Source organism: Odocoileus virginianus, chromosome 6 (genome assembly GCF_023699985.2).
Source record: "Odocoileus virginianus isolate 20LAN1187 ecotype Illinois chromosome 6, Ovbor_1.2, whole genome shotgun sequence".
Classification (NCBI taxonomy): domain Eukaryota; kingdom Metazoa; phylum Chordata; class Mammalia; order Artiodactyla; family Cervidae; genus Odocoileus; species Odocoileus virginianus.
The window spans coordinates 88,467,584-88,490,424 of NC_069679.1; the positions used below are offsets into that span (position 1 = coordinate 88,467,584).

Consider the following 22,841-nt stretch of genomic DNA (forward strand, 5'->3'; position numbering starts at 1 on the left):
TCTGTTCTATTAATCTGTGCTTGCTTGCAGAGTACAGTCCAGAAGACAAGGGGTCAAAACGGCCAGGATGAGGCAGGACGAGAAGAACACCAGGGAGACGACAGAAGCACAGCTCAGCTCCGAGTTCGCCCTGGCGTCTAAGCATCTCAGACTTAAGCCTTCCTCACAGACAGCCTCTAACACAGGGGTCTGGGCAGCAGCATTGCCTGGCAGCATCGAAGCCACCACCTGTTCTGTGGATAAACACTTGCCTGTGACAGGACTGCCAACAAGCACAGCCTGCTTGGGCGGAAGCACACACCCCACGCCTGAGGAAGCGTGACAGCAAGCGGCCAGGGCCAGCGATTCTAGCTCAAAAGGCCCGGGTTCAAGGCCCGGTTCTGACAGTCCTCACCACGTGTGGACTTAGGACAAATCCTTTGATCTCTCAGATGTTCACTGTTTTCATCTGAATAATTGGGGATAATAATACATACTTACATTGTTCTGAACTGCAAATGGAAAATTTAATGAGCACATAAACATTAAAATCCTTACTGGAGATCTAATAAAGTATCACCTTCAAGTAGGAACAAAATAAGGATACTTTCCACCACCTTTATGTCACCACAGGTTTAGGAAAGTCTGGAGATAGCACATGAAAGAGATAAGATGGAAAATCCAGAATGGAAGAAAGACTAAGAACAAAAATCTTTCCTTGGCCATATGTTCATATTCTTAGAAAAATGAAAAGAATCAACTCTGTTTTTATAGAATTTAGTATTGTGGTTAATAACCCTGTATTGCTATGTTTGCCAGTCTTCAAGGTTCAGCTCAGGGGTCATCTCTTCCAGGAGCCACCTCTGAACTTCCACACTGGTCTAAGACCCTGCTCTGGGCTTGCAGAATTCTCTGAGTGTTCCCCGCCAAAGCAGCCCACACACTGTTTATGGACCAGTGTCCTCAGAAAAAAGTTTCCTAAGGACACGCTCTATGGCTAATTCATTCTCATGCCCCTTGGGTCAAGAACAGTGTGCAGAACAAAGAAGGCACTTATTAAATATTTTTGTAATTGAACTGAAAAAAATCAAAGTCTTGTTATATGTGAAAATAAAAAGAAAAAAAATGATCCTATACACAAAGCAATACAAATAGAAAAACCTGGGAGTATAATAAATCTACTGAAATCTGTAAAACAAAAGGTCTTGCAAAATGGAAGGAGGTACCATGGTCACAAATGAGTGAAGACTAAAAGTAATTCTCCAAACCAATGTATAAAGTTAATAAAAATTCAACCAAGTCCCAAGAGAATTTTTCTAGAAGCAAATTATTCTGAAATACATTTAGAAGTATCAACAGAAAAGGACAAAGGATATCATAAAAAATAAGTAGTTACTAATCCTTTCAGATGTTAAAACATATCATAAAGAAGTACTTATTAAATAGTGTCATGCTGGTTCAGTATAAAATTAGCAGAACAAAACAGGAAAGCCAGAAATGACTACTGTGTCTAAAAGTTTACTAATGACTTAAAATACATAACAGAAAATATGAAAATGGAACGATAACATCTTCTTAAAGTGGCACTGAAATTTGAGGAAAACATTAATTTGGAGTCATATCGAACGTTACACACAAAAATAAATCTCTCCAAGAAGATTTTGGAAATTAAAAATTCTTTTTAAAAAATATGGAAAATGGCTGAAAACTCTTTAAATCCTAGAGAAGGTTTATCCCAATATTTCAGCTTTAAAACTATGAAATAAATGTAATAAAAAGATAATCAGATTCAACTATTATATACAGATTTAAAATTTATGAACAATTTAAAAATGGAAAATTACTGATTGGGAAATTATTCAGAGCAAACATGATAAAGGGTTAACATACTTATGATGTAAAAGTTTTATTCAAATTATGAGAATAGTACTACATCCAAAAATCAGAGAGAAAGTATAAAGAGACAAAAAAGAAATATAACAAGGCTAAACATAAAGTTAACACATGACCTAGCAATTCTACTCCCAGGAATATACTCAAGAAATAGGAAAACATTTGTCCACACAAAATGTTATATGCAAATAGTTATAACAGCATTATTGTAATAGCCCAAAGTAGAAACCATCCAAATGATAAATGATAAAATGATGAATGGATAAACACAATGTAGTATATCCTTACAGTGGCATAGTGTTTGGCTTAAAAAGAAATGAAGTAGCAATATGTGCCACAACAGGGATGAATCTTGAAATACTAGGCTAAGCCAAAAAAAAACAGTCATAAAAGACCATGTGCTATAAGATTTGATTTATAGGAAATGTCCAGGATATACAAGTCTATAGAACTGGGGAAACTGGAAGCAGATGAGGACTGACAGCTAATGGGTACAGGGTTTGGGGGTGATGAAATGTTCTGGAATTAAATATTGGTGATGACTACACAACTTGGCAACTACTGAAAACTACTGAATGGAACACTTTAAATGGATACATTCTAAGGTATGCGAATCATATCTCAATAATGCTGTGATTTAAATTAAAAAAGAAAAGAATTAGGGCTATAAGCAAATAGATGGAAAGAATTTCAATCTGACTAACAGGAAATGCAAACCAAAACTGCAAGGTACAGTTCTTACCCAGCACATCAGCAAAGTAACTTTGAAACAAACGCAACCCTGTCAAGACTGCAAAGCAACCACTACCCTTCTGCGCTGCCGAAGGTAGAAGAGGTCAGTATGACTTGCAGAAAACAGTTGTGCACCATACCTAGTAAGGAGAATGCAAAAATGTCCCCACTTCCGGGAACCAGCCCTTAGGAAACAGTGCAAAGCAAAGGAAACACTGCCTGAAGGAAGGTGACATCACAGGTTATAATTATAAAAACAGTTTATCAAACAGGTTATCCCCAGCTGTAAGGGAACCACATCACAGAAGCCATCCACTTAATAACATGTTATATAGTCATGAAAATAAAGTTTTCTGTTTGTTTTTGGTTTTGGAAAAGATTTTTTTGATGCGGACCATTTCTAAAGTCTTTACGGGATTTGTTGCAAAGTCGCACCTGTGTCATGTGTTGGTTTTTGGCCCCCAGGCAGGGGGACTCTCGCTCCCGACCCTTGGGAGGCCGGGTCTTCACCACTGGATGGCTAGGGAGACCCCTCTTTGAGGTCTGGACGTAAGGTTGACTGAAAAAAGACAGACGCAGAATCCTTTAAGGCTGTAAAATGATGACGGCATATAGGAAGTTAAAATCAGCTCCCGCTCTCTCCTGGTTTCTAGGCTTTTCTAACTGCGCCTCAAGCGTGCCACAGCCTCCTTTCCCAGCCAGTGAGAGGGCAGGCTCAGAGTCAGAACAGCATCCTGGCCAGAGACTTGACATTTCCTTAAGGAAGTGATTTATTTAGACGTATTCCATGAAGCCTGCTTAGGCTGGAGCGAAAAGGCAGGAGAGGGAGAAGCCGCCCCGTCTCCACCGTCTAGGGTTTTAAAGCCCGAGGCACAGCCAGTGGGCCCGCGCCACACCCTGCCTTCCCGTCAGCTGCACCGAGGGCGTCTCCCAGGACCTCTGCTTTCAGGTCCAGACACAGAGTGACTTTCGTCTAATCCCACTGTGAATCCGACACCCCGGCCCTGTCACTGTGCCCCCCGGGGGAGGCCTGAACCCCCGGAGCGGACCACGGGGCCGGGTTCCGGGCCGGCCCGCGACGTCCTCGCACCAGCTGCTGCCGCTCCAAGCTCCAGGGCCGGAACAGCCCGTGAGGGCATCTACGGTGTCCCGTAATTGGGCCTGAACTTCTTTTCTAAAACAGCGGGTAAAGGAATGAACTGTCAGCAGAAGGTAAAGTTCCACCCGGGCACAGCTCCTGCTCAAGAAGGCCACCCCGGCCGGCCGATGCTCGCCGGGGACAGACTCGTGATTGCGCCAGCCAAAAGCAGGGCTGTGCTGTGATAGGCGAGGGTGAAGTCATCTTTATTCCTATCATGGCACCCCGAGAAGCAGATATCTTTATTTACTGTTGGCCTAACGCCACCATCTGAAGGTAAACTGATCAAGGCCACTCCGTGTCATTTCCAGCTATGCTAATTTGATTCGTTTGATTAAATTATTCCATAGGCATAATTCTGCAGGTACCTTTTATTCCCCTTTGAAGAACAAACTGTCAGAGAAGACTATTAGCAGGGGTCTCTGTGAGCGTCACGCGACGAGGACAGCGTGGAACAAACCTTCCGCGGCGCGGCTCTCCCACGCCGGGCTCCACGTTCCGGACAAGCAGCGAGACTCCTCCCGGCGAGCTCCTGTCATGCTGGGTGGAAAGCACTGGAGGCCCGCTGGCTCTCTCCCTGAGACAAGGCAGGCGGCACTAACCCTGCCGCGAGGACAGAAAGCTGAAGTTCACAGACATAAACGACTGGGCTAAGGTCAAAGGGCCAGGGGAACAGATTCAGAACCCAGCTAGGATGGGGACTCCAGGCAAGATGCTGCCCATCAGCTTCCAGACAAAAAAAACACAAAACCAACTTCTCCTGAAAAAAATTACTCGATAAGTAGCTCTTTAAAATTATTGAACATTTTAAATAAAACAGCACTTGTAAAATACTCTATATTTCTATATCAGAAATCTTCGAGGGTTAGGAAAGATTCCACTGCCAGGGGACACAGGAACAGATAACGCCAGCAAAACAAACATTTACTGGGCTTCCCTGGTGGCTCAGTGGTAAAGAGTCCACCTGCCAATGCAGGAGACACAGGTTCTATCCCTGAGTCGGGAAGATCCCCTAGAGGACGAAATGGCAGCCCCTCCGGTATTCTTGTCTGGGAAATCCCATGGTCAGAGGAGCCTGGTGGGCTACAGTCCATGGGTCGCAGAGTCGGACGTGACTTAGTGACTAAAGAACAGCAAACACCGCTGGGAAGCACAGGAGATAGCCCATCCGATGCTCGCAACAGCCTTATAGCGATTCCCACTGCTGCCCTGACAGCTGAGGATTCGGAGGCCGAGCCACTTCCCCGCGGCCCCACAGCTCCGGGGCGGCCAGGCCAGGATTCCAAGCCGGCCGCTCCGTGCCCTGTGGCCTGCTGCGTCTCACAGCACAAGGCAGCCACCTGGAGGGGAGCCAGCCCTTCGCCAAGAGCCTCTGCCCCTCAGGAAACACACAACTCTAACACCACTGAACACACCTGCTTTCAGAAAACTCAGGGAATGAGGCTGTGTCAAAAACGCAAATCGGTGGCTCCAGATTACGAAAAACCATTCGTAAAACGAAAAACCACAACATTCCAATTTCTCCTCAAACATTCTCCTCCAATCTTATCCTTGCTAGTGAATGATATTAAGAGCCAACGCTAATAAATAAAATGCCCAAAGTTCTGGCACACAGGTTCTGGGAAATCAGGGGGAAACCACTGCAAGGCTGCCTTTGCCCAGCAGAGCTAACACAGGAGCGGGATACGTGGGGTTTTCTGCTTGAGACGGTCACCTACCCCGAAAAGCAAAGCACTGTTTACCTGAGCTGGCCCCAGTCTTCTACTTCTTCCAGATTTTATTTTCCTAACATTTATTTTCAATTTAGCCTAATTCTCAAAAGTTATTTAAGTTAAAAAAAAAAAAAAAGTCAAATGGGTAGCTTCTTCTGCACAGCACCCATTGTCTTGCCTCATAAAAGCTCTTGAACATTCACCAAGCCCCAGTGGCCACTTAAGGAAGGTCATCTTTCCCCCAGATTTCTCAGTAATCACAGATACTTTTTGAGCATCTACTACAGTCAAAACAGATGTTTGATTCAGTCTCTCTCATTGCTAATACTGCAGCTTCCTGGGTCTGGGGTGACCCAAGGTGAAAGAAAACTCATCCTGGAAAATCAGAGTCAGAAATGACACTGTCACCTGCATACCCTGAAACTAAGCCTGAGCCAAGCGATGCTGCCTCCCCCACGATCCTGAGAGCAGTGGCTTGCTCGGTCAAATACTTACTGAGCACTGTTTATGTATAAGGGTGTAAGAACTATAGGACCCACGTTTATGGGCAGCAGGCTGGGAGAATGAAGTAAGTGATGATGAACTAGGCATCAGAAGGGCTGAGTTCTAATCTAAGCTTTGGCCCCAACTTCCTGTGTGCCTATGGGCTCTCCGTTTCTGGGCCTCCATCTTCTTCTCACAGTCTAACATCCTGTGATCACTCTTTTCTCAAAATCATGAAAAATATTTATTTAAATCCTACCATTATATGGAAGAGGAACTAAAGAGCCTCTTGATGAAAGTGAAAGAGGAGAGTGAAAGAGTTGGCTTAAAACTCAAAATTCAAAAAATGAAGATCATGGCATCCAGTCCCATCACTTCATGGCAAATAGATGGGGAAACAGTGGAAACAGTCACAGACTTTATTTTTTGGACTTCAAAATCACTGCAGATGGTGACTGCAGCTATGAAATTAAAAGACGCTTGCTCCTTGGAAGAAAAGCTATGACCAAACTACACAGCATATTAAAAAGCAGAGACATTACTTTGCCAACAAAGGTCTATCCAGTCAAAGCTATGGTTTTTCCAGTAGTCATGTATGGATGTGAGAGTTGGACCATGAAGAAAGCTGAGCGCCGAAGAATTGATGCTTTTGAACTATGGTGTTGGAAAAGACTCTTGAGAGTCTCTTGGACTGCAAGGAGATCCAACCAGTCCATCCTAAAGGAAATCAGTCCTGAACATTCCTTGGAAGGACTATTGCTGAAGCTGAAGCTCCAATACTTTGGTAACCTGATGCAAAGAAGTGACTTACTGGAAAAGATCCTGACTCTGAGCAAGATTGAAGACAGGAGGAGAAGGGGACGACAGAGGATAAGATGGTTGGATGGCATCACCGACTCAACGGATATGAGTTTGAGCAAACTCCTGGAGTTGGTGATGGACAGGGAAGCTTGGCGTGCTGCAGTCCATTGGTTGCGAAGAGTTGGACACGACTTAATGACTGAACAACAACACCAGTGACTATATAAGTCTCCTTGATGGTCTGGCTAAAGAACCCAGTGGTGAATAGGTGGTTCTAAATGAATACAGGAGGTAGTACACCCAGATCTGCCAATCCCCACGTCACTAAAGGCACACAGATGAACCTCCTTTTTCCAAGCCTGGAGGAGGGGGCCCTACCTTGACAACAGAGAGTAAAATACAAAATAAGGTCCCCTGAGTGTCAAGGACTGTGTGGGTCCACTAGAACCGCTTGGCTGGGGTAAGCAGACTTCTCTGCTGCCAAGCACTGGCTATCAGGGAGGCAGACGGTGAAAATCATGTAGATATTGAAAGCAAACTGCATGAGCATTTCTCTAAAGATTGTATCATAAATTCTGAATAAGAAATAATTCCTTTCTCACAGCAGACTTCTGACAGAACAACATCTTGGCAAGACAGCCACATATCTTCCTGAATTCCTGGACATCATGAACTACGGTTTATAATCCATCCTGGCGTGAGCCAGGCCAGACACCTCTCCACTGGCCCTCTCCCCCGCTTCTCTGAGGCTCTCACCTTGCCCTCCCTGATCCTGAAAGGTAATTCTGATCCTCGCCACACACATCAACACATTACAGAAAGGAAATTACTTCCGGTCTGCACATGTACAAAAGAAGAAAACCACCAGGACCTTGGCAGCCCTTCTCTATTCCAACCCCTGGTGGCTCGGATGGTGAAGAACTGCCTGCAGTGCAGGAGACCTGGGTTCGATCCCTGGGTCGGGAAGATCCCCTGGAGGAGGAAATGGCAACCCACTCCAGCATTCTTGCCCGGAGAATCCCATGGACAGAGGAGCCTGGTGGGCTGCAGTCCGTGGGGTCAGAAAGAGTCAGACACGACTGAGCAACTAACATTCTAATCCCTAAGCAGAGAGAGAATCCATAAATTGATGGGAAACAAGATTCTGACCAAACCCAAAGTCTCAGAGAATTTCTAACCACTTCAAGCAATCTCGCAGGAAACACTTCTGAGTCTGAAGGGGGAAATACCAGGATCGAGCCGTGGTGAGACCACCAGCAAACTGGGAGGGCCAGACATGGCCAGGAGCTGCTGCTCTTGGTGAAATGTGTCATTCACCAAGAATCCGGTATGCTCCTGCATCTGGGTTGAGTGTCTTTATTGACACAACCTTTTACAATCCCCACAGGAACTCCATGAAGTAGGGCACTCATTATTTTGCTCCTTTTACAGATGGGAAAATCAAGACTGAGAAGTGAAGGAAGTAACTACAAAGAGCAGAGCTAAAAGACAGGGATCCTTCTAAACAGAAGTTGCCCACACCTCCCCAGCCTCAGCCAGCCTTCAGCTTCCTCTGCCTGAGGGTGCGAGCTCAGGGCCCCTTGCTCACACATTTTCTACTCAAGGCCCCTTGCTCACGTGTTCTGTGCTCACGTGGCCCCTTGCTCACGCATCCTCTGCTCACATGGCCCCTTCCCACACGTTCTCTACTCAAGGCCCCTTGCTCACATGTTCTGTGCTCACGTGGCCCCTTGCTCACGCGTTCTCTACTGAAGGCCCCTTGCTCACGTGTTCTGTGCTCACGTGGCCCCTTGCTCACATGTTGTCTGCTCACATGAGCTCACGCATCCTCTGCTCATGTGGCACCGTGCTCATGCATTCTCTGCTCACGTGGGCCCTTGCTCACATGTTCTCGGCTCACGTGATCCCTTGCTCATGTATTCTCTGCTCATGTGATCCCTTGCTCACGTGTTCTGTGCTCACGTGGCCCCTTGCTCACGTGTTCTCTGTTCATGTGGCCCCTTTGCTCATGCGTTCTCTGCTCACGTGGCCCCTTGCTCACGTGTTCTCTGCTCACGTGGCCCTTTGCTCACATGTTCTTTGCTCACATGGCCCCTTGCTCACATGTTCTCTGCTCACGTGGCCCCTTGCTCACGCGTTCTCTACTCAAGGCCCCTTGCTCACGTGTTCTGTGCTCACGTGGCCCCTTGCTCACATGTTGTCTGCTCACATGAGCTCACGCATCCTCTGCTCACGTGGCCCCATGCTCATGCATTCTCTGCTCACGTGGGCCCTTGCTCACATGTTCTCTGCTCACGTGATCCCTTGCTCACGCGTTCTCTGCTCACGTGGCCCCATGCTCATGCATTCTCTGCTCACGTGCGCCCTTGCTCACATGTTCTCTGCTCACGTGATCCCTTGCTCACGCATCCTCTGCTCACGTGGCCCCATGCTCATGCATTCTCTGCTCACGTGGGCCCTTGCTCACATGTTCTCTGCTCACGTGATCCCTTGCTCACGCGTTCTCTGCTCACGTGGCCCCTGGCTTACGCGTTCTCTGCTCACATAGCCCTCTGATCAGCTGTTGGTTTCATCTCCACCTCACCAGTGAACCACTGACTGCTGGGAGTAAACCATCCCAGGTGACCTGGGGATCCACCACCTGCCCCCAGCAGGTTGGTGGAGAGTCCCCACAGACCTCTGGCATGACCACTGAGCTTCCCAAATCCCTGATGTACTGTATGTTGGTACACAGTCCATGTACATAGTCCATGTACGAACAGCTGCACAAATACAGCTCAACCTGGTTTGCCTATGAGAACAGGAATGATTAGTCAGCTTCAGGGCGCTGAGGGCATAAATGGATACATATTGTCATTTCTGTTCAGAGGATGTTAAAATGCTTCCCAAACACTGACCTGTCTATTTTCACAAGGAGCCACATTCACCAGCATATTCTCCTTAGTGTTTAAGAATATAAGCAAAGCTTTGCACCCAGAGACAGCCAAGTTGAAGGCTTCCAGAGGTTTGTCACAGTTCTGTATGATGTGGTTTGAAATTTTAAAACATTACCAACTGAACACACACATGATCTTCACTCACCCTTTCTATCTCCTGAAGGTACAAGAGGGCAATGTCCCCCGCCTTCTCATAGCAGGTGATGATGTCCTGCTCCCGGTCCACACGGAGGCTGCTGGTAGAAGAAGAAATAGGCAACTTCTCTAAACAAAGTCCTAAAAAAAAAACCAACATACAAAAACTGGGTGAGTTGTTTTTTACGTGACTTAATTTTTTAGTATTACTCTAGAGAGCCAGATACTATGAGCGTAGGAGATTCTCTGTCCTCTCTAAGAACAAAATGGAACACCAAAACAGAGTACCAGAAAGAAAATCCAGAGGTTATGGATGACAGAGGCCCCTTAATATACAGAAAACACCATTTGACTCTGACATCCAGGTTGAGAATTTGATCAGGTACTTCACTAGGATCCCATTCAGACCTAACAGAGCTTCTCATTCAACCATGCCCCAAGATCCTTCAGGAATTTTATAAGTAAGTACAGTGAGGCTAGGGCTTCCGAGGTGGCCCAGCAGTAAAGAATCCACCTGCCAAGCCGGAGACCTGAGTTCGATCCCTGGGTTGGGAAGATCTCCTGGAGGGGAGCACGGCAACCCACTCCAGCACAGCACAAAACAAGGTAAAGAATATCGAGTATCTTCTAAAATGTGCGCTTAGCTGATTGAATATAAAACATTTCTAAATACACTCAGGAGCCTCAGTTACCGGGAAGATCTTCCAACTCTTGGCCTAGATTTCTGCAGTAACAACACTCCAGACCACCTCTCAGTTCCAGGCCAAGAAAACACCCAGAACCTTGCAGTTTGGGCCCTTCTTTGGAGATAGAGGAGACATCCCTGGCCAAGAGAGAGTTCAGGCCCACGATGGGTTAGGAAAGCATGAAAGGCTGAAAAGTGCCAGTGCCGAGAGGAGCAGCTGTTGCCTGAACCCAGCACCAGACTCAGCCCCTGTCCTGGGCAACCGGCCTGGGGCCCGTCGGGCTCTGGGTCTCCATCGAAAACCGGAGGCAGAGAGGGAGCCCCGTGCGGAGGGTCTGCGCCGCTGCAAGCGCCCTGAGAACTGGGGAGACACACAGGCGCAACGCCACTCCGTGGAAGAGTGTGAGAGAAGCGTCCACACTGAGAGTCAGGATCTGAGAGCGGTTTCCTGGCAAACGCACTCATTTTATAGATGAAGAAGCTGAGAACCATCGAGGGAAAGTAAGAGATACGCCCCAAACCTGACAGGCAGTTCACAGCACAACAGAGATCAGAACCCGGGTCTTCAGCCCCCAAAGCAGCACCTACCTATTAAGGGAGCTGCTGACTCTCAGAGCAGGTGCCACTGCAAAGAGGGGATCAGGCAAGCCGCAGGGCAGCCAGTGACCCGGAGGCCCTGCGCATCACTGTGAGAATGGCCCCTCCCAGCTGCTCTTAACAAACGACACAGTCCCTGCAGCTGTAGAAGTGACAGAAGACGTGCTCCACGGGGAGGGGAAGAACCACGTCCATCTGCAGGGAGCCAACACTGAGGACAGCCTGCCTGGGAGCTTAGAGGTGACAGCTTTGTCACAGAAGGCACGGACCAGCCAAGGATTCTGCTGCTGCTGCTGCTGCTGCGTCGCTTCAGTCGTGTCCGACTCTGTGTGACCCCACAGACGGCAGCCCACCAGGCTCCCCCGTCCCTGGGATTCTCCAGGCAAGAACACTGGAGTGGGTTGCCATTTCCTTCTCCAATGCAGGAAAGTGAAAAGTGAAAGTGAAGTTGCTCAGTCGGGCCCGACTCCTAGCGACCCCATGGACTGCAGCCCACCAGGCTCCTCCATCCAAGGGATTTTCCAGGCAAGAGGACTGGAGTGGGTTGCCATTGCCTTCTCTGAAAGATTTTGCTACAGGTTAACAAAGATTTCTTGAGGTGAAATTGGGATATGAAGAACTGCACCATGTTTCACCATGATTTCTTTTGTTTTTATTTACTTTATTTTTTATTAAAGTCCATCGTTTACATTAGGGTTCACTCTCTGCATTGTGCAGGTCTATGAGTTTTAGCAAATGCAGCGTCATGTTTCCACAATCACAGTATCGTACTGATATCATCAAACTGATTCATGGCCCTAAAAATGAGATCTAGTCCTCTAGCCCTCCTCCTGAACCCTGCAACCACTCATCTTTTCACTGTCTCTACAGTTCGGCTTTGTCCAGAATATTATACAATTGCAATCATACAGTATGTAGACTTTTCAGACTGTCTTGCTCACTTGGAACTATGCTGTTAAGATCCCCCCACATCTTTTTGTAGGCAGATAGCTAATTTCCTTTTGTTGCTAAGTAATATTCCATTTATTCATTAATCTATTTAAAGGCATAATGGTTGCTTACAAGTTTTGGGAATTACGGATAAAGCTGCTATAAACATTCACATGAAGATTTTCGTGTGCACATAGTTTTCAACTCTGTTGGGTAAATACCAGGAAGAGGAACTGGTGAACTGTTAAGAAATATCTAAGTAAATATATTTTATTTACAAATAGCTTTGTAAGGATAAATATCACTTTTAGCTTTGTAAGAAACTACTAAACTAGTTGTCTTCCCGAGGGGCTGTAGTCTTTTGCATTCCTACCAGCAATGAATGAGACCTCCTATTGCTCAGCATCCTTGCCAGCATTTGGTGTTATCAATTTTTTTAATTTTAGTCATTTAATATGTATAGTGGTGTCTCACTGCTGTTTTAATTTACAGTTTCCTATTAACATGTGATATCGATTTTTTAACACTTATTTGCCATCTGTATACCTTCTTTGGTAAAATGTCTGGTCAGATCTATTGTCATTTTGTCAAAAAGATTGAGTCATTTGTTTTCTTATTGTTGAATTTTGAGTTCTTTATATATTTTGGATACAAGTCCTTTATCAGATATCTATTTTGCAACTATTTTCTCAGTCTGACTTCATTCTGTTAACAGTGTCTTTCATAGAACAAAAGTTGTTAATTTCCTTAAAGTCCAACCTGTCAATTTTTTCTTTAATGGATTGTGCTCTTGGTGTGGCCTCTAAAATGCCACTACTAAGTCCAAGGTCACCTAGATTTTCTCCTGTGTTATCTTCCAGAAGTTTTATTTAGTTTGGATTTCAGATATAGGTTTGCAATCCACTGTGAGTTGATATTTGTGAAAGGTACAAGGTTTGTGTCCATATATAAACATATATTTAGCACGTGGATGTCCATTTTTTTCCAGTACCATTTGCTGAAGAAACTACCTTTCCCTCATTGAATTGCCTTTGTTTCTTTGCCAAAAATCAGTTGATTATAGTTGAGTGGGTCTTTTTCTGGGCTCTCTATTCTGTTTCACTAATTTTTTAGATTATTTATTTATTTGGCTGCATCTGATCTTAGGTGAGGCATATGAGATCTTTGTTGCATCATGTGGCATCTTTCCTTGCAGCTCACAGGCTCCCCTGCTGTGGCTCACAGGCTCCCCCGCCGTGGCTCACAGGCTCCCCGGCCGTGGCTCACAGGCTCTCCTGCTGTGGCTCACAGGCTCCCCGCTGTGGCTCACAGGCTCCCCCGCCGTGGCTCACAGGCTCCCCGGCCGTGGCTCACAGGCTCTCCTGCTGTGGCTCACAGGCTCCCCGCTGTGGCTCACAGGCTCCCCGCTGTGGCTCACAGGCTCCCCGCTGTGGCTCACAGGCTCCCCGGCCGTGGCTCACAGGCTCTCCTGCTGTGGCTCACAGGCTCCCCGCTGTGGCTCACAGGCTCCCCGCTGTGGCTCACAGGCTCCCCGCTGTGGCTCACAGGCTCCCCGCTGTGGCTCACAGGCTCCCCGGCCGTGGCTCACAGGCTCTCCTGCTGTGGCTCACAGGCTCCCCGCTGTGGCTCACAGGCTCCCCGCTGTGGCTCACAGGCTCCCCGGCTGTGGCTCACAGGCTCCCCGGCTGTGGCTCACAGGCTCTCTGGCTGTGGCTCACAGTCTCTCCGGCTGTGGCTCACAGGCTCCCCGCTGTGGCTCACAGGCTCCCCGGCCGTGGCTCACAGGCTCTCCTGCTGTGGCTCACAGGCTCCCCGCTGTGGCTCACAGGCTCTCTGGCTGTGGCTCACAGGCTGTGGCTCACAGGCTCCCCGCTGTGGCTCACAGGCTCTCCCGCTGTGGCTCACAGGCTCCCCGCTGTGGCTCACAGGCTCTCCGGCTGTGGCTCACAGGCTCCCCGGCTGTGGCTCACACGCTCCCCGGCTGTGGCTCACAGGCTCCCCGGCTGTGGCTCACAGGCTCCCCGGCTGTGGCTCACAGGCTCCCCGGCTGTGGCTCACACGCTCCCCGGCTGTGGCTCACAGGCTCCCCGGCTGTGGCTCACAGGCTCCCCCGGCTGTGGCTCACAGGCTCCCCCGCTGTGGCTCACAGGCTCCCCGGCTGTGGCTCACAGGCTCTCCTGCTGTGGCTCACAGGCTCCCCGCTGTGGCTCACAGGCTCCCCCGCTGTGGCTCACAGGCTCCCGGCTGTGGCTCACAGGCTCCCCGGCTGTGGCTCACAGGCTCTCCTGCTGTGGCTCACAGGCTCCCCGCTGTGGCTCACAGGCTCCCCCGCTGTGGCTCACAGGCTCCCCGGCTGTGGCTCACAGGCTCCCCGGCTGTGGCTCACAGGCTCTCCGGCTGTGGCTCACAGGCTCTCCGGCTGTGGCTCACAGGCTCCCCGCTGTGGCTCACAGGCTCCCCCGCCGTGGCTCACAGGCTCTCCTGCTGTGGCTCACAGGCTCCCCGCTGTGGCTCACAGGCTCTCTGGCTGTGGCTCACAGGCTGTGGCTCACAGGCTCCCCGCTGTGGCTCACAGGCTCTCCCGCTGTGGCTCACAGGCTCCCCGCTGTGGCTCACAGGCTCTCTGATTGTGGCTCACAGGCTCCCCGGCTGTGGCTCACACGCTCCCCGGCTGTGGCTCACAGGCTCCCCGGCTGTGGCTCACAGGCTCCCCCGCTGTGGCTCACAGGCTCTCCCGGCTGTGGCTCACAGGCTCTCCTGCTGTGGCTCACAGGCTCCCCCGCTGTGGCTCACAGGCTCCCCCGCTGTGGCTCACAGGCTCCCCCGCTGTGGCTCACAGGCTCCCCCGCTGTGGCTCACAGGCTCCCCGGCTGTGGCTCACAGGCTCCCCCGCTGTGGCTCACAGGCTCCCCCGCTGTGGCTCACAGGCTCCCCGGCTGTGGCTCACAGGCTCCCCCGCTGTGGCTCACAGGCTCCCCCGCTGTGGCTCACAGGCTCCCCGGCTGTGGCTCACAGGCTCCCCGGCTGTGGATCACACGCTCCCCGGCTGTGGCTCACAGGCTCCCCGGCTGTGGCTCACAGGCTCCCCGGCTGTGGCTCACAGGCTCTCCAGCTGTGGCTCAGACTCTCTGGATGAGCCTGTGGGATCCTGATTCCCCAAAACCAGGGACTGAACCTGCATCCCCTGCCTTGCAGGGCAGATTCTTAACCACTGAACCACCAGGGAAGTCCCCTATTGATTTTTTTGTCTATCATTTCACCAATCTTATGCTGTCTGGATTACCAGTATACAGTGTATCATTTTTAAAGAACAGCTCTACTGAGAGATAAATTACATGGCATAAAATTCACTCATTTTAAGTAAAGCATAAAAATGAAATCATGTGTCATCTTTTGTGTTTCGCTTCTTTCAGTTAGTAGTTTTTTCAACGTTCATCAGAGTTACAACAATATCCATATCTCTTCACAGCTGTATAGACATACTGCATTTCATCTGTCCATTTTCCAGTAGTGGGCATTTGGCTTGTTTCCTTTTTTGTCCATAATGAATAATGCTGTCATGAAATCTCATGTATAATTTCTGCATGAACATGTATTTTTAATTCTCTTGGGTAGATACCTAGAAGCAGAAGTGTTAGGTCAGATACAAAATTTACATTTTACTGTTTAAGAAACACATCTTCCAAAGTGTTAAAAAGCTATACCATTTAACATTCCCACCAGCTATTCATGAGGATTCCAGTTTCTCCACATTCTTGTCAACACTTGTTACTGTCTGTTTTATTATGGCCCTCTCAGTAGGTGTGAAGTGGTGTCTCAGTGTGGTTTTGATTTGCATTTCCAAAATGACTAGTGATACTGACTCTTCATGTGCATCTTCTTTAGTGAAATGTCTGTTAAAATCTTTTACTTGTTTTTCTTGGGTTGTTGGTTTTCTTATTGAGTTTTGAGAGTTCTCCATGTATTCCGAATAGAAATCCTCCATCAGATACGCGATTTGCAAATATTTTCTCTCAGTCTGTCATTTGTGCTACTTCTTTTAAAAAAAAAAATCGGGTGTAGTTTCTGTACAGTGTTGTGTCAGTTTCTGCTGCACACGATGAATCAGCTGTATTCCATACGGAGAGTCCGTATGTATCCACACGCTCCTCCCCTCTTGGGTCTCCATCTGCCCCCCACCCTCCACCCCACCTATTTAGGGCACCACAGAACGCCGAGCTGAGCTCCCTGCGTGATACTTCAGGTTCCCACTAGCTATCTGCTTCATACATGGTGGTGTATATGTGTCAGTACCAATCTCCATTAACATGTCTTTTGAAGATTAGAAATTTTAAATTTTGATGGAGTCAAATTTATCAGTATTTTCTTTCATAGATTGTACTTTTGGTTTCATATCTTTAAAAGGTTACAAAGTTTTCTTCTAAAAGTTCTTCTAGAATTTTTATATTTTTAGGTTTTACATCTAGGCCTATAAATCATTTTAACATATTTTTTGTACATGTTGCAAAGTATGGATCAAAGTTTACTTCTCTGACAATAGGTACCTGGATGTTGTGGTACAATTTATTGAAGCTTCTCCTTTCTCCACTGAATTGCCTTTACACTTTTGTTTAAAAAAATCAGATGGGCATAAACATGTGAGTCTATTTCTGGACCCTCTATTCTGTTCCAATGATCTATTTGTTTATACTTATGCTAATATCACCCTGTCTTGAAATTACCGTATCTGTATAAATCTTAAAAGTAGTGTTAATGTTCCAGTTTTGTTCTACTTTTTTAGCTATTCTTATTCCTTTGCATTTCCACATAAAATTTGCTGGTCAATTTCTTTAACAACAAAAACAAAAAAATTTGGCTGGGGTCTTGATTGATTAATGTTGAATTTGTAAATGTATTTGGGGAGAACCGAGAGAGGAGCCTGGTGGGCTACTGTCCATGGGGTCGCACAGAGTCGGACACGACTGAAGTGATGTAGCATGCATGCATGCATGCATGCATTTGAGAAGGACACGGCAACCCTCTCCAGTATTCTCGCCTGGGGAATCCTAGGGACGGGGGAGGCTGGTGGGCTGCCATCTGTGGGATCACACAGAGTCGGACACAACTGAAGCGATGTAGCATGCATGCATGCATGCATTTGAGAAGGACACGGCAACCCTCTCCAGTATTCTCGCCTGGAGAATCCCAGGGACGGGGGAGGCTGGTGGGCTGCCATCTGTGGGATCGCAGAGAGTCGGACACAACTGAAGCGATGTAGCATGCATGCATGTATGCATTTGAGAAGGACACGGCAACCCTCTCCAGTATTCTCGCCTGGAGAATCCCAGGGACGGGGGAGGCTGGTGGGCTGCCATCTGTGGGATCGCAGAGAGTCGGACACAACTGAAGCGATGTAGCATGCATGCATGCATGCATTTGAGAAGGACATGGCAACCCTCTCCAGTATTCTCGCCTGGAGAATCCCAGGGACAGAGGAGCCTGGTGGGCGGCCACCTACGGGATCGCAGAGTCGGACACAACTGAAGCGACTTAGCAGCAGCAGCAGCGGAGATCTAAGCAGTATTGAGTTTTCCAACCTGCGCACGCAGCACGCCTCTTCATCCGTGCAGGTCTTCTTTACTCCTCTCAGAAATGCTCTGTAGCCTTCACTGTGCGTGCCTCGCAAATCTCAGATCCACCCTTAAGTATTTCATATTTATCATGCTGTTGTAAGTGGTATTGTTTTAATTCCTTTTGTTCACGGCTAACATTTAGAAATATAATAGACTTCTGAATATTGATCTTGTGTCCTATAACCCTGCTAAATTCATTTATTAGTTCTACACAATCAATCATGGTATTCGCAAATACAGCTTTACTTCCTTCTTTCCAATCTGTATGCCTTCTATTTCTATTTACTCCCTTATTGCACTGTCAAGGACCTCCATTACAATGTTGAAAAGAAGTGGTGAGAGCAGACATCCTCATCTTATTCCTGATCTTAAGGAGAAAGCATTTAGTCTTTCCACACTAAGTTTTTCATAGATGCCCTTTACCAAGTTGAGGAAGATCCCTTCTAAGCCAATTTTGCTAAGAGTTTACATCCAAAATGGATGTTGGAATTTCTTGAATCCTTCTTCTGTGTCTATTGAGACAATCATATGGCCTTTTCTCTTTTAGTTTTTCAATCTGGTGAATTACATCTACTGATTTTCAAATGTGAAACCAAACTTCCATTCCTGAGATAAATCCCACTGATGATGATATATTATTCTTTCTTTATATTGTTAGAGTTGATTTGCTAAATTTCTTGCTTGGAAATTTTTTCATCTAGGTTCATGAGGAATATCTGTCTATAGTTTCCTTGTAACGTCTATCCTGTTTTTGGTATTAGGGTAAGTCCTTACCTAATAAAATGACGAGACGTATTCTCTGCTCTTCAGTTTCCTGAAAGAGTTCATTTGGAATTATTTTGTTCTTAGATGTTTGGTAGAACTTACCAATAAAGCCATCTGGACCTGGAGTTTTCTTTGGGGGAAGCTTTTTAACAATAAATTCAATTTCTTTGATACAGGATTGTTCAGATAATCTCCTTGTTCTTAAGCGAGCTTTGGTAGTTATCTTTTAAGCATTCTGTCCACTTCTCCTGAGTTGTCAAATGTACTGGATCCGTGTTGTTCATGATGCTCCCTGGTCCTTTCAGTGTCTGTAGCATCTCCAGTGGTGACATCTCTGCCCATTCCTGATATTGGCTATTTGTGTCCTCTATTTCTATCATGAACAGTCCTCGAATGGTTTTGTTGAAATTTTCAATAAAGATCTTTTAATTCCATTGATTTTGGTTTCACTTATTTTTCTCTATTATTTTTCTGTCTTCTACTCCATTGACTTCTGCTCTGATCTTTATTATTTTCTTCCTTCTGCATTACCTTGAACTTAACTTACCTCTTCCTCTTCCAGCTTCTTAAAGTGTAAACCAAGGCATAAACTGGAGGCCTTTTTCCTCTCCTAGTACAAGCATTTTGTGTAATAAATTTCCCACTAAGTGCTACTTTAGCAGTTTCCTAAAACTTTGATACACTGTGGTTTTATTTTCTTTCAGTTCACAATACTTTCTAATTTAACTTTTAATATCTTCTTTAAAAATGTGTTATTTAGTTTCTAAACACTCAGGGATTGTCCAAAGATCCTTCTGCTATTGATTTTTAAATTAATTCCATTATGGTCTGTATCCCTTGGACAGCAAGGACATCAAACCAGTAAATCCTAAAGGAAATCAACCCTGAATATTCACCGGAAGGACTGATGCTGAAGCTGAAGCTCTAGTACTTTGGCCACCTGATGCAAAGAGTTGACTCATTGGAAAAGACCCTGATGCTGGGAAAGACTGAAGGCAGGAGAAGAAGGGAGTGACAGAGGATGAGATGGTTGGATGGCATCACTGACTCAATGGACATGAGTTTGAGCAAACTTTGGAAGATGGTGAAGGACAGGGAAGCCTGGCATGCTGCAGTCCATGGGTGCCAAAGAGTCAGACATGACTTGGTGACTGAACAACAAATGGTCTGTGAAATGAAGAGCTACACAAGCTTGAGATGTTCTGCAGATTCCAGAGAAAGGACTGGCCTTTGACTGACTGGAAGATAATGTGATTTACAGCATGGATCTTAGGCCACACCATACCACTTGGACCTCTGAAGAGACCAGAGACCAAATAATTAAGTTCCATGGGCACTCTCTGCCTACATGACTGACCTCCAATACGAAACCTGGACATGGCAGCCTGAGCAATCTTCCCCGACTGGCAACACACCATCAGTGCTGCCCCGTGTCACAGCTGGGAAAACCAAGAGCCAACCATATCATCCCACTGTGATGAGATGACTTAAATTTTGAGCCTGGTCTCTTCTGGACTCTACCCTACGTGCCTTTTGCCTTTAGTAATTTTAATCTGTAGCTTTTTGTTGTAATAAACAACATGTTTATTATATGACAGCTATTCTGAGTTCTGTGACTCTAGTGAAGCACTGACCTGACGGTGGTCTTGGGGATCCCTGACAGAGGTCAGAGAATATATTCGAACTCTTCTAATTATGTTGTGACTTGTTTCTTGCCCAGAATATGATCAATCTTGATAAGAACCTTGGAAAGAATGTGTATCCTGCTGTTGGCTGGGTGACATAGAAACACAAGCTAGGTAAAGTTGGTATACTGTGTTGTCCCAAGACATGAGTTTGAAAAAACTCTGGGAGAAAGTGAAGGACAGGGAAGCCTGGCATGCTGCAGTCCACGGGGTCACAGAGTCGACATGACTCAGTGCTGAGCAACAAGGTTTCTGTATCCTTGCTGATCACCTGTCGACTTGTTCTATCACTTATTGCAACAGGGTATGAAAGTCTCCAAGCATAACTGTCAGTGGCTGCTTTAAGGTTTAATTTGTCCCAGTCCACTCCAAATGATATTATATCTATACATACCTCTCCCACACGTAGGACAACACCTTTACCACTGCATACTTTCATTTCTCTCCTTTTTGTCCTGATTTTCTTATTATATACATTATGTTTTTACACAGATTATAAATCCCACTCCACATGATTATTATTCTTATTGAACTGGTCAATTATCTTTTCAAGACATTTTAATAAGGTAGAAAAAACTGACATAGTCACTGATATAGCTATGATTTCCACTGCTCTTTGTTCCTTTGTGCAGATTCAGATTTTCCTTCCCCTAAACAGATTCCTTTACCATTTCTTACAGTGAAATTCTGTGGATGATGAGGCTTTCAGTCATGCATGTCTGGAAGAGGCTTTATTCAGCCTTTATGCTTGAGAATATTTTCATTTTCATTCACTTGAGAGTTTGCCCCCAGCCCTACCCCAGTACTAAAGATGCTCTCTAAGTATTCTCACTCACATGGTTTTTTAATAAATCTGCTGTCACCCTTATGTTTATTCACCTGCATGTAATGTGTCTTTTTTCTGGCTATTTTTTAAGATTTTCCCTTTATCACTGACCATGAGCAATCCGGATTATGAAGGGCTCTGGTTTAGTTTTCTCCATGTTTATTGTGTTTGGGCCTCACTGAGCTTTCTGGATCTGAGGATTGATAGTTCTCATAAAATTTGAAAAACATTCAGCCATTATTTCTTCAAAGTTTTTTGTGACCCTTCCCCTTTCTTGCTTGCTATACTAAGTCACTTGTGTCTGACTCTTTGCAATCCCATGGACTGCAACCCACAAGACACCTCTGTCCATGGGGATTCTCCAGGCGAGAATACTGGAGTGGGTGGCCATGACCTCCTCCAGGGGATCTTCCTGACCTAGGGGTCAAGCCCGAGTCTCCTACGGCACAGGCAGGTTCTTTACCACTGAGCCACCAGGGAAACCTCCCCTTTCTGAGGGGTCTCCAATTACACATTCAGGTCACTTGAAATCCTACAACTCACTGATGTTCTTTCCACTTTAAAAAAAGTTTCCACTTTTTTAGATGGTGTCTACTGCAATGTCTTCAAGCTCACTGATCTTTTCATCAATGTCTAATCTGCCATTAACCACATCCAGTGTGTTTTTCATCTTAGACATTGTAGATTTCATCTTTAGAAATGAGATTTAGTTCTATTTTTAATATGCATGTCTCTACTAAACTTTCTGAACATGAAGAAGACATATAACACCTGTTTTAACGTCTCCCCAGTCCTAAGTGCTCAATATTCACTTTCTTTTCATTTAGAGCCAAAGCTGTTTATGTGGCTGCAAAATAAGAGAAACTCACTAAGCATCCTCTCTCCGCTGGGAACTCGGCTTCAACCTCTTAAAGTGTTCTCTGAAGGAGAATACAAGGGAAGCTGAGCAAATTCACTATCTGGTAGGACACCTCCAAAACTACTCAAAAGCAAACACTTGATCAGAGCTTCCTAACTGTGCTCTAAGTGCTCATTTGTGCCAAATTAAAACCTCCAGAAAACAACACAAAGAGATAAGCTGTTTCATAATCTGCCTTCTGCTTCTGTGAGGAGCAACCAAATATCATGCAAGTTGGTCCCAGGGATTTACTATCAAGGAAACAAACTCCACAGTATGTCAAAGTGAGTGAGTGAAGTCGCTCAGTTGTGTCTGACTCTTTGCGACTGTAGCAAAGACTGTGGCCCACCAGGCTCCTCTGCCCACAGGATTCTCCAGGCAAGAATACTGGAGCAGGTTGCCATTTTCCTCTTCAGGGGATCTTCCCGACCCAGGAATCGAACCTGGGTCTCCCACATTGTAGGTAGACGCTTCACTGTCTGAGGCCACCAGGGAAGTCCTATAGTATGTCAAAGGACCAGGGGGGAAATGGGTCTAGTCTTTGGCACTTTACGCTACTGCAGCTGGGACACTGACCACTACGGTTCATGAAGATGACCAAGGCCCTCGGGGACCTGCCAAACCCAGTGAGTCAAGGAAAAGGCAGATGTAGGTGAACACAGTGTGACTCCCGCCTGCACCGTGCACTCTGGAATGTGCGAAGTCCACTCTCCCAGGGCTGCAGGCCCACAGCCACGCACAGCCGGCAAGACTATTCAAACCAGACAGACACCTTCATCCTCCTAGGGAGCAACATGAACACCTGGCAACCCACTCCAGTGGTCCTGCCTGGAGAATCCCGTGGGCGGAGGAGGCTGGCAGGCTACAGTCCGTGGGGTCGCAAGAGTCGGACACGACTTAGTGACTAAACCCCCACCACCACCACCATGAACACCCAAGGCCTTGGCTGGCACATGGGTCTTTGGCAAGTTCATTCTCAGGTAGGAGGCCATTAATGGTAAATACTGTTCTGCTCCTTCTCCCAGATGCTGTGA

At 46.6% G+C, this 22,841-nt stretch overlaps 1 protein-coding gene across 4 annotated transcripts in view; it reads right to left on the bottom strand.

Annotated features, from left to right (window-relative positions):
- Window positions 1-22,841, bottom strand: part of TTC7B (tetratricopeptide repeat domain 7B) — a 267,917-nt gene that overhangs the window by 185,452 nt on the left and 59,624 nt on the right. For all 4 annotated transcript variants that reach the window (XM_070469788.1, XM_070469789.1, XM_070469791.1 and 1 more), the window contains exon 4: window positions 9,820-9,950. In XM_070469788.1, coding sequence (XP_070325889.1) covers window positions 9,820-9,950 — 131 coding nt within the window. The remainder of the gene's footprint in view (window positions 1-9,819; window positions 9,951-22,841) is intronic.